This window comes from Myotis myotis, unplaced genomic scaffold (assembly GCF_014108235.1).
Source record: "Myotis myotis isolate mMyoMyo1 unplaced genomic scaffold, mMyoMyo1.p scaffold_m19_p_4, whole genome shotgun sequence".
NCBI classification, from domain to species: Eukaryota; Metazoa; Chordata; class Mammalia; order Chiroptera; family Vespertilionidae; genus Myotis; species Myotis myotis.
The window spans coordinates 122,375,020-122,387,222 of NW_023416346.1; the positions used below are offsets into that span (position 1 = coordinate 122,375,020).

The following is a 12,203-nucleotide window of genomic DNA, read 5'->3' on the forward strand; positions in this document are numbered from 1 at the left end:
CTCTGAGATCCCGGTGGGCTGAAAGCAGGTTTCTGGGGTTTTGTTTAGCTTCTATATTTGTAACAATGTTTCAAACTGCAAGTTCAGAGGCCGGCAAGGCAGGCAGGGAACGTTGGAGTCCTCCGTCACTGAAGCAAGCAAGCCTCATGTTCGCTTCAAGCTGCCTGGCTGCCGGCCGCCATCTTGGCTGGCAGTTAATTTGCATATCGCCCTGATTAGCCAATGGGAAGGGTAGCAGTTGTATGCTAATTACCATGTTTCTCTTTTATTAGATAGGATGAGCACTGACTCTGTGACATGCTAATAGTCAGCCCCCTGAGCACTCACAGGATGAGGGCTGTTGAGCCAGCTCTGTTAGTATCTCTGTAGTTAATTCCAAAGCTGCCTTTCTGTCACTGTCACCTAGTTACTGGGTGACAACCTAGATGAGATCTACCTTGAACAGTTCCACTCTCTGCAGAGTGTCATGCCCCCTCTTACTACTAAAGTTTTCTTCTCCCAGACTTTACCAGTGAATATGCTACAATTAATTTAACTATTACTTAATTCTTTTCCTTTTTGCTGTGATAACTAATATTGCAATACCAACTTTGACCCATATCTATTTGTTTCCTTTCATTAGTTAGATTTCATTCAAAGAGTGCAGAAGGCCTCACACCGTCCCTTTTAATCCTTTCTGTTTGTAGACACACACACAAAGGTAGATACATTCTTTCCTTCCTCCCTCCCTTCCTTCCTTCCTTCCTTCCTTCCTTCCTTCCTTCCTTCCTTCCTTCCTTCCTTCCTTCCTTCCTTCCTTCCTTCCTCTTTCTGCTATTAGACATCGTGTTAAAATTTACTTTAGACTTAATTTTTGATGCTCTAGTAAGAAAAATAAAAATGGGGCCCTAGTCAGTTTGGCTCAGTGGATAGAGTGTCGCCTGCAGACTGAAGGGTCCTGGGTTCGATTCCGGTCAAGGACACATGCCTGGGTTGCAGGTTCGATCCCCAGTAGGGGTCGTGCAGGAGGCAGCCAATCAATGATCCTCTCTCATCATTGATGTTTCTATCTCTCTCTCCCTTTTCCTTTCTCTCTGAACAATCAATAAAAGTTAAAAAAAAAATGAAAATGGGGCAAAAGGATTCATTTCCTAGTGTGATCTTTGTAATTGGCAGCTCCCTTTACAACATAACTTCATAATTTCATTGTTTGCTCTTCTTTACTAGGTTTACGTATTATTTTCACCCTCGATGAGGTTGCCTTCATACAGAATCTTGTTTTTTATATAGAAGCCGCATATAAAGTTGCTGTAAGTATAAACCCTGGTAGTGTTTTCAGTTGTCAAAAAGAATAAGAAATCATATGGTTCTCTGAGAGCCAGGCTATTTGGGGCTGACCAGAAATTTAGCATGATTAGAGGTGTAAGATTATGTCACCTCCACACACAAAGTGCACATTTTTGTCCTGGGACACAATTGCAGAGTTCATGTGGCATGTACATAGGCTGGTCTGACTCGGGATTAAGGGCAGCAGCAGCAGCACCTCAGTGGGAGCTGCTATGCCAAGGTGATCACCCCAAATATCCCACAGGTAGAGGGGCCAGAGCCAGATGTGTGCCCCAGACCAGGTGTTTGCAGATACAAATGTGCATGAACCCCAGCTCCTCCAGGGTTGACTATAAGGGTGATAAGGAAAGTGTAGTTTGGTTTGGAAAAGAAAGCCACTATGGTTTAAAGCAAGGGTCAGCAAACATTATATGCAAAGGGCCAAAAAGTAAATATTTTCAGCTTGGTGGTCCCTATGGTCTCTTTTGCTGCAACTCAACTTTGCCATGGTAGCACCAAAGTAGCCATAGACAACACATAAACACATGAGCATGGCTGTGTCTCAAATATACTTTATTTACAAAATCAGGTGGCAAACTAGATTTGGTCTAAGGGCTATAATTTACTACCCCCAGGTCTAAAGCAGTAACTTTCAATCAGGGGCAATCTACCCCTCCCAGAGGACATTGGGCAATGTCTTGAAACTGGAGAGGGTGCTACTTACATCTAGAGGGTGGTGTCCAGGGACTATGCTGAGCATCCTACAGTGCACAGGACAGCCCCACAACAAAGAATGATCTGGCCCCAAATATCAATAGTGCCGAGGTTGACAAATCCTGGTCTAAAGAAACTCGAGAAATCTTCATGTTAAAGGTGGGACTTTAGTTGGACCTTAGAGGAAGAGTAGAGTTAGATAAGCAGAAGGAGGAAAAGGGGTGTTTGCGGTGAGGGAATAGCATGAGCAATCATAGAGGCAATGACGGGCTCTGAGTGTGTGTATTTGGGAGGATGCTTGGGAAAAAGGGGTGCAGAGTAAAGGAGTAGACTTAGGGTGAAAGTTGAGTGTTAGACAGTGATAGAAAATAGTCAGTTTGTGGGTGTGCGGTGTGTGTGGGGTGTGTGAGGTATAGAGGCCAAATAATGGAGGTGTGGCCATCCAGAGAGAGAGATTTGAAGGGGATCCATTAGGGTCATATAAACAGTTTGTCACTTTAGACGCTTAAGCAGGGAGTGAGCTGATCAAAGCAATTTTTGAGTTGCAGTGAAGATGGGTTGGAACATGGAAAGGCCCAGATGTGAGGAATACTGAAAGAAGGAGTCCTAGGTCCTAGCTACAAGGCAAAGAGTCTAAAGTCAACTCTGGTGTGTCTAAGTTGAAATTTTCACATTTTGAAAATGTTCATCTTTAGAGACCAAATAATAAATACTAAAATGTTGGCATTGGTCCTGTTCTTGTTGGGTTGTAATCTTTCAATAGTGCACATAGCATTATTTCAAAACAGTATCCCGTACTTAGGTTTCTTAAGAGAAAGTATGAATTATTGTAGATATGCATGTATCAAGTCCTCTATGTGGACGGAGTGTTCTGAGCCAATTCATATTAACCAGTTTAAAATACCAGGAAAGTTCAGTATTCTGTGCCTTAGTGTTGACTTGGGCTCCTGTTACTTGCTGAGCATTTCTTCCCCCAAGAGGTAATGCTAGAAAAAGATATTAAATTATTTTAAATGGTTTGGTTGGCTTCAACTATTTCTAACCCATTTGTTGAAGTTTCTTTATTCCATCTTATAATTTAATATAAGTTCAAAGGAATTAGCTAAATTGAGGGGCAGCATTTTATTTGATTTTAAGATAAATAAAATATTCTGTTTTCTACAAATCAAGAGTTTCTCACAAATTAATAATTTTTAGGAATAAGAAAATTGAGAGCACTTTTGCATGCATTTTTGGTTCCACCTGAGTATTTACTTCTAAAACTCTGCACAAAGGTCAAATAAACTGAAATCGAGGAAAAACACAGCCTGAGTGTGTAAAACCACGAATTTGGTGGTCTTGGAGAAGAGATATTCATGTTCCATTATGCCTGCAGTGACATAAAGGAATCATTTTTCCATAGCACTTCTCATGTTCCTCTTTTTCCTGCTCTGATTACTGCCTTTTTCTCCTGCAGGATTATGGAATGTGGGAACGTGGCGATAAGACTAATCAGGGCATTCCGGAATTGAATGCAAGCTCTGTAGGAATGGCCAAGGTGATGGCTCATCCTCCTTGTTCTTCCTTCTGTGCGTTTTTACTGCTTTGACTTGGTTCTCATTAGAAGTATGAACTTAATCTGATTAGTATATTTTTCAAAAGTCAACAGCAAGTATGAAATCCAAGTGGCACGTGTACCCAGCCAACTGAAATTATAGGTAAAGAATGTAGGTTTCCTGCACTAAAATCTGCATGTGCTTGAAAATAAGGGCACTCCCTCCTCATTGTCCATTGTTATCAACCACGGGTCTAAGCTCTTACTGTTGTCTAGGAAGCTGGATGTAGACCTTCAGTCTTCTTTTCTGGGTCATAAAGAGGGCTGAAGAACATGACCACTTTGTAGGGCAGGGCTTACAAGTTCAAAAGTCTATAGCGTCAGGCAAGTAATATAAAAACATGTGAAGTTGGCCAGATAGAAAAATATTTGGGGGTACTGGGGATACTGAGAATATTCTCTAAAAGTATTCCAGTTCAAAATCATTTTAAAAACTTACTTAGGTCAAAAGAGAATACACCTGTGGGGCAGATTCAGGCTACCAGTTTTCATCTCTTGTCCTAGACATTTAGCATGCTTTCCTCTCTTCCTCCTCAATACCAAAGTGTACTTTTGGAAAGATTCCAGAGCTAGAATTGTGAAAGCAACAATAAATATGCTCTGTTAAGAGAATAGACTGATGATTGCCAGATTGGAGGGGGGTTAGGGGGGTAAGTTAAAAAGGTGAAGGAATTGAGAAGTAGATTAGTAGTTACAAAATAGTCATGGGGATGTAAAGTACAGCATAGAGAATATAGTCAATAATATTGTAATAACTATGTATGGTGCCAGTGAGTACTGGAAATATCGGGGGGGGGGGGACACTTGTAAAGTATATGATTATCTAACCACTATGCTGTATACCTGAAACTAATAAAGAATAATATTGAATGCAAACTGCAAGTGAAAAAAAATTTCATAATAAAGAAAAAAAATACTAAAAGTAAAAAATATTTTCTGTTAAGGTCAACTGACAGACAACATACTTAGTACTAAAAGAATTAACTTTCTTAAGTGCCAGATATGCTAATGTTAGGCGTTAATCACTAAAATAGGAGAAAGAAAAGCCAACCATGAATTTAGTGCCCCCTGTGTGTGTGTGCATACACACACACACACACACACACACACACACACACACACACACGGTTATTAATTTGTTAATATTTAATTTTTGTATAATAATTTCATTTGGGGAAATATTTTTATTTTCTCCTGCTCTGATCTACTGAAAATAAGGATAGAACATGACCATAGGACTCTTTAGCTGGATTTTAAAGATAATGTTTCATCACCTTTGGGAAAACATGTATACTAGATTGCTTAATGAAAAAGGAGTATCAGATATGGGAGTGCATGTTCACTAGAAAGGAAAAGTAATTCAGACCTGTGTTTGTAGGCAGCACTTGAAGCAATTGATGAACTGGATCTTTTTGGAGCCCATGGAGGACGCAAGTCAGTGATCCATGTCCTGCCTGATGAGGTTGAACACTGCCAGGTAACAGCTCAACCTCTCGCATTCCAGAGAGCTGGATAGGAGACTCATGAAGGGAAGACATAGGCTCCAGTTTTCCTTACCTTTCTAGCTTGGTGGTACTTGGCTTCTTCAAGCTTTAGTTCCCTCATTCATACAGTGGGCATATTGGGCCATTTCCCTCCTGCTGCACAAGGTGGTCTTAAGGATAAGAGTAAATCAACTTAATTTGTCAGAGTACTTTGTAAGCCAGAAAGTACCATGCAAACATAAGACACAACAATATTATATATATGGAGTCAGCAATCATGACACCTTGTTTTTCAGAAGGCAAAATCTGTTTTATTTGTTTTGAGAACATAGGTGGTTTTCTCTCAGGTTTATTGCATGATGCCCTCAAATTGAATGACTAGCAAGCACTAGTTCACTTGGGGACGGAAGAGGAGATGGGCAGAATGGGTAATAGTGGAGAGATGAGATGGGAGAAATGGCAAAGTAGTAGAACCTTCATGAAATAAAAATTAGAGAAAGGAGTGATTTTGTGAAGATTAGGGAACTCCATTAAGCAGTTAGTAGGTCACCAACTACTGGTCAATCACCGAACTCTTATTTAATGAGGGCCCACTGTGTGCTAGGGCTATGGGAGTCAGATACATAAAACTTGGAGTGTATGTTTCCAGGCAGAGAGAGCCTAGGGAAGAATAACTAGTTAAAGAACTAAGCCTGGGGTGGGGGGTAGAGGTGGGGGTTCAATTGGTTATAAAAATGAAGTTTTACTCTGAAGCTGAAGGTTCACCCCCATTTTTATCCTACTGTCCAGCTCACTCCATTTCCCCCCATTAAATATTTGTTAGTGGGAAATCTGTGATTTCTTGAAGTATAATTTAATAGAGTCAAGCTGGTGTGCATCTTAATAAATGTGTAGTCTAGTGGAAATTGTGTGAGCTTTGTAGCCAGCTGGTCCTGGGTGGGAATCCTAGATCTGTCGCATACTAGCTGCATTCCTTTAGACTGAGTCTTTGTACTTAGAGTCTTAAGAGGCCTCATGTGTGAATTGGATGTAGTACCTGAATTCCTTCTTCATATGGAAGATTTAATAAGCTTATGTTTTCAAGGGTCTAGCCCAGCCGTGGGCAAACTATGGCCCGCGGGCCGGATCTGGCCCGTTTGAAATGAATAAAACTAAAAAAAAAAAAAGATTTTACCCTTTTATGTAATGATGTTTACTTTGACTTTATATTAGTTCACACAAACACTCCATCCATGCTTTTGTTCCGGCCCTCCGGTCCAGTTTAAGAACCCATTGTGGCCCTAGAGTCAAAAAGTTTGCCCACCCCTGGTCTAGCCCCATGTCTGTACATGTTAAATCTCAGGATTAGATTTTTCCCTTCCCAAACTGTTCCTTATAGTCTCAACTTCCTTTATTTTACAATACTTAATCCAACCACCTTATACTTGAGGTCATATTATAGTGCCGCTAAGTAACCCATTCTCTCTAGGACTAAACTAAATTCTGTTGTTACCATTTTGCCTGAGTGTTCTTGTGGTCTTCTGGATTTGACTTTTTCTTTAAGTGGTTTCTCAGTCACCCAGTCCAACTGGCCACATTCCATAGAAGCCAGACATTTCTCTATAGTGGCCCTGTATGTGTGTTCTTCTCTGTCTTTTTCTTCACCATCAGGACATCCTAACCTGCTGATACAGGTAGCCCCTAGTTCCTCCCCTGCGTGTCCTGAAGGCCCAGCAAAGTCTACAGAAGTCACAAAGGAAGGGAGACAAGGAGTTCTCAGCATAGTTTCCAGGCAGTACCGCACTCCCCCGACTGCTTATTCTCCCCAAAGGAACAGGAATCATTGGTTGGGTAGGCAAGGTCGCCCATCAGGGTCATATTGGTAGGACAAAGCTCTAATTATTTGAATGTTCCTTTGGGGCAAAGGTCATGATCTCTAGATACTATACATAACTATTAGTACATCACAGGTTAAATTCACTTTTGTTTTTCATTCAGTCTATTCTGTTCTCCATGCTGCCAAGAGCATCGACGTCTAAAGAGATTGATGCTGGACTTCTTTCTATTATTTCTTTCCCGGCCTTTGCAGTGGAAGATATGAACCTTGTGAATGTGACCAAAAATGAAATTATTTCTAAGCTCCAGGTAAGCGTTGGTCACACTAGTGCCTATCTTCCCTGTGTTAAGTGCCACTTTCACACTATGACTTGGAGCTGCCTCACCCAAGCCTTGGTTCTCCATGAGGCCAATAGCTTGGTTTATCTAAGTGGGTTCATAGAGTGAGATATACAAAGCTGAGTCTACAGGTGACAAAACTAAGTCTCTTAGTGATCAAGTGACTTGGTTCTCTTCCTAAGTTGCAGAGGTTGACTCGAGCCATCATCTTTGAACCCCAATTCATACCACTCCTGTACTTCTAAGGCAGAACTTCTTACCCCTTTAGAAATCACAGACTCCTTTGAAAATGTCTTAAAAGCTATAGAGTCCCTGCCAGAAAAAAAATACATGTCTCAATATCCTCAAACTTTACACACAATATCAGGGAATTTAGTGATCCCAAAGTTAAATTGAAATTTTTTTAAAATCCCTGTTCTGAGTAACTATGTAACTATTATACATTGCATCAAAGTAAGAATGTTATTAAATATTCCAGCCAGCCTTGGCTGGTATGGCTCAGTTGGTTGAGAGTCATCACATGCACCAAAAGATCACTGTTTGATTCCCAGAGCACATACTTGGGTTGTGGGCTTGATCCCCAGTAGGGGGTGTGCAGAAAGCAGCAGATTAGTGTTTCTCTGTCACATGGATGTTTTTCTCTCTCTCTGTGCCTTCCTCTCTCTCTAAAAAAAATCAATGGGAAAAAATATAAAAGTTTCATTAACAATTGTGTATGTGTGTGTATTTAAGAGAGAGAGAAAGGGAGAGAGATGGAAACATCAATTAGAGAGAAACACTGATCGGCTGCCTCCTGCATGTTCCCCACTGGAGACTGTCTGCTACCCAAGCATGTGCCCTGACTGGGAATTGAACTAGAACCAGGGACCACTTGGTTCATGGGTCAATGCTCGACCATTGAGCCACACCGGCCGGGCAACAAGTTTAAAAAAAAAATTCCAGCCAACTGAAGTTATTGGTAAAATTATCAAAGAATGTTAGTTTCCTAAGCCAAAATTCACGTTTATGATCTTACTTAGATTCCGTGAAAAATGATTTTAGCCCTTGGAAACAAGAAGTTAAAGGGTCTCCAAGCACATCCCCAAAAGACGATAGCTGTCTCAGTCAGGGTTCAGTGGTGGAAAAGGAACCTCTTTAGATAGTTGAAGCAGGCAAAGAATTAGTGCAGGGAATGAGTGTTTCTAGGGAGCAGATTCTAACTGGGCCTCCCAGAGCCATCTGGGGCTGGCCACTATGGCAGTGCTTGCCTCCACGGCCTACACTAGAGCAACTCATACACACTTAAGAAATTGGGAAATGGTCACCCGAAGCTGCTATCCAAGGATTTACTAGTAGAAAGGCAGATTAAGAGAGCCCTGCCACTGCCATTCTTTCCTGACACCCAGAAAGATGGACAGGAACACTGGAGCCTGCGGCAGGAAAACCAGAAGTGATAGCTCTAAGCCAAAGGAAGCCCCACCTGCCTCCCTATCAAGCTTAAGGATGTAGGCTCCTTTGCAGTGGAAGATATGAATTTTGTGAATAGAGCCTATCTGCAAGGAGTCTGGAATGCCCTTTTAGTTTTCCAGTCTTTCAAGTAGAAGCAGTACAATCCAGATATCTGAATGGTGGCTTTTCCAAGCAGTGAGGTTCCCTTTGCATCATTGCATAATTTGACAAATCAAAATGAAAGGCTGGTCATTCACTGAACTCTCAGTGATTATTCTCAAACCTCTGGTAGTTTAATGTAGTATTTTGGAATTTTCTTCCAAGGACTCATCAAACCAGAATTTACTTTACGTAGGACTTAAAAATAACTTTTTGTACTGATAACAAAGACCACTTGGTACACATTTCAGTATTACAAGATTCATGAGAAAGGTGGCAAAGGGTTGACTGGGGTTAAAATCAAAAGGCAAAGAAATTCTTCTGATGTCTCCAAATGTACTTGTTTTTCTTTATCTTCTTAGGGGCGTTATGGATGTTGTCGCTTCCTTCGAGATGGTTATAAAACCCCAAGAGAGGTTGTATTTAAATAATGTTTCTTAATATTCCTTAACTGCTTCATATCTAAGTTGCCACTGTGGTGTTCTCCCTCTATTGATTATAATTACATGTTAGAATATTGGAAAGAGAAGTCTTAATTTTAGTATCAGCAAGCCTGGAGTTAGACAATAGAATAATAAAATCATTAGGACAGCAAGCTGGTGGTTTAAAACCAGCTTGTAGACAGGGACAAATAGTTCCGTGGCTCACATGGGTTTTTAAATACCAACTGTGGCCGCCTCCTTGGGTTTCTTTGCCATAGTGACTGATAGAAAAATATCAATAAAATAGTCTGCCAAGCACTGTGAGAGATAAATTGCTATTTATTTATTAGAGATATAGGAAACAATATAGTAAACTACCAAGGAGTCTTGTGTACATTTCTGATAGTTTACCATAGAAAACTGCCAAAAATAGCATCTCCCCATTATAGTAGAATCCTAATTATACCAACCTCAAAGCTGCATTGAAAGAGGCAAGTGAGGGAAGCCCAGTGAGGTACAATGGTATTATGTATGTATCTGACATCACCTTTTAGAAGGTCTACCTATTTGATTACAGGACCCAAACCGATTGCATTATGACCCTGCTGAACTCAAGCTCTTTGAAAACATTGAATGTGAATGGCCCGTGTTCTGGACATATTTCATAATCGATGGGGTCTTCAGTGGTGACGCTGTTCAGGTAAGAAGATGCTGCGTATTATGTTTAATCTTCCACTTATCTGTCAAAGGACTTTGCTAGAGGTGGTCTCTATCCAGTTCACCAACATATTCCCTGGGCCTAGGATATAGTAAGTACACAGTAAATATTTGTTAATGCAGCATTCATTTGTTCAAGACAGGGTTTTTTTTAGCATTTGCTGCTGTACATACTTTGGTGAGCAAAACAGACCTGTCTTTATGAAGCTTATGTACATGACTGATGAACTCAAAGGTTTGCTGCTTTTTTAACCTTTTCAGATCTGACATTTTTTAAACCTGCTTGAATCACGTGTTCTAGTTTGGGGTGAACAATCTAAGATTTATTTTAGTTTTTGAAAGCTGCCTCTGCTCAGGAATGCTGGGGGGCTGCAGAAACAACAGCAAGCTTAAAATGTTATTGTTGCCCCGTTGTTCATTCTAACTTTTATGCTGTCGTGATTATCTTGGATCTTATGTTTTCCTTTTATCCTAGAACTGAAAGATCCAAAAAGATTGAGTTGGAATTTCAATTGTGAATAAGTTTGACAACGATCAGAAACAAACAAACAAACAAAGACTAAGGAGATGAAAAAGACTATACTTAGTACCTTATTTTCTAGGTCTCATAGAATTTACTACCCTTATGCCTATCCTGTTTCTTCTACTTGCTGCTCAATGACATTTAAAAAAATGATGCACCCCTGGTCATGCTTTGACTGGGCTCTCCAAAGATGAAATGTCTTACATAGCAGGTGGCTAGTTAAGGTTTTTCTCTCTTTTTTCTTTTCCCTTTTAATATGTAGATTTTTATCAGTGATTTTTTAATTTCATGAAAATGTTTACATCAACAGCATCCTAAGAATAGGGGTACATCGATCATAGTACGTACACTTCCTTTCCTCACATGAGATTTGTTCAGCAAGTGTTTCTTGAGCAATAAATATTTGAATGAGGGCCTTGCAGTGTAAAACTACCTATAGGGATGCACTACTTAAGATCCGGCCTCCACTCCAAGAAGCTTATAGTCTGGCTGGTGAGACAATTATTTTTATTTATTTATTTGTTTATTATTTTTTACTTATTTTTTTAGAGAGGGAGAAAAGAAGAGAGAGGAAAAAACATTGATGTGAGGGAGATACATCTATCGGTTGCCTCCTTTACTCACCCTGACCAGGGATTGAACCCTCAACCTAGGTACATGCCCTGACCAGGAATCAAACCTGTGACCTTCCACAGGACAATGCTCTAATCAACTGAGTCACACTGGCCAGGGCAAGACAAAATTTAAATATGTGAGAAGTTAAGAGTGAAATATTTAACTCATGGGTTAAAGACCACACAGAGAAAAAAGCAAAAGGCCATACAGAAAAGACCAGTTGTGTTTCACTCCTCCTAACACTTGCTGTCAGCAAGAGTCCTGTTTCCTCCTGCACTCTTTGAGCTAAAGGTATTTGTGCATTTCTTGGCCCCGTGTCCTACTTCTAATCTGTTTGTTGCCAAGAGAGGTGTTTTCTGTGTTGCACTGCTGTTACAGCATTAAGGACCCCTCTTTGATACCATTGGGGATGGGACTATTTTCCAGGTCCAAGAATACCGAGAGGCCCTGGAGGGAATATTAATCAGGGGCAAGAATGGGATCCACCTGGTGCCAGAACTCTATGCCATCCCACCTAACAAGGTAACCAGGCATTGCTCATTGAGAACAAAGTGACTTGGGGCTTGGCCTTTTCATATTTTCCACCCCCATTCCAGAACTAACACTTTTTCTCCAGGAGAAGTGGTTTGTAAAGCCTTCAGTAGTGTTCCTGTCTATCACAAAAGTTATGGCTTTGGAGCCATGCTTGCAAAGGGGAGTCCAAGTGAGGCATCAGTGGAGGACCTTCAGAGGCTATCTGTTCCTCACCTGAGCCCAAGACCAAATGAACCTTCAAATGCACAAAACACTGTTGGACACCATGTTCTCACGCATATCCACAGAAGAAGAAACCAGACAGAATCTTCCTAGGGAAGGAGGAGAGATGTGTAGATATAGTTGAGAATCTCTTCCTTTGAGTCAAGCCATTCCAGAGCTTAGAAGACATTCTGTATCAGGGAGAGAGAAATTGGCCAGTTCCAATAAGATGCCTAAAGATAGTTTTGTTCTATACAGTTTCCTAAATTGGGCCATGATGGAGATATATATATATATCTTGGTGGGAAGATTTCCCTATATGTGTCTTACGTTCAGAAGAAAATAATTCTTTT

General features: G+C 40.6%; 1 protein-coding gene across 10 annotated transcripts in view; it reads left to right on the top strand.

Moving 5' to 3' along the window:
• Window positions 1-12,203, top strand: part of PHKA2 (phosphorylase kinase regulatory subunit alpha 2) — a 62,983-nt gene that overhangs the window by 20,265 nt on the left and 30,515 nt on the right. For 7 of the 10 annotated variants that reach the window (XM_036305354.1, XM_036305356.1, XM_036305359.1 and 4 more), the window contains 7 exons: window positions 1,207-1,289; window positions 3,476-3,556; window positions 4,992-5,090; window positions 7,075-7,221; window positions 9,201-9,254; window positions 9,838-9,960; window positions 11,542-11,637. In XM_036305354.1, the coding sequence (XP_036161247.1) occupies window positions 1,207-1,289; window positions 3,476-3,556; window positions 4,992-5,090; window positions 7,075-7,221; window positions 9,201-9,254; window positions 9,838-9,960; window positions 11,542-11,637 (683 nt within the window). Of the gene's footprint in view, window positions 1-1,206; window positions 1,290-3,475; window positions 3,557-3,696; window positions 3,717-4,991; window positions 5,091-7,074; window positions 7,222-9,200; window positions 9,255-9,837; window positions 9,961-11,541; window positions 11,638-12,203 lie in introns of those variants that run through there. The other 3 variants (XM_036305357.1, XM_036305358.1, XM_036305363.1) reach the window with 3 other exon arrangements.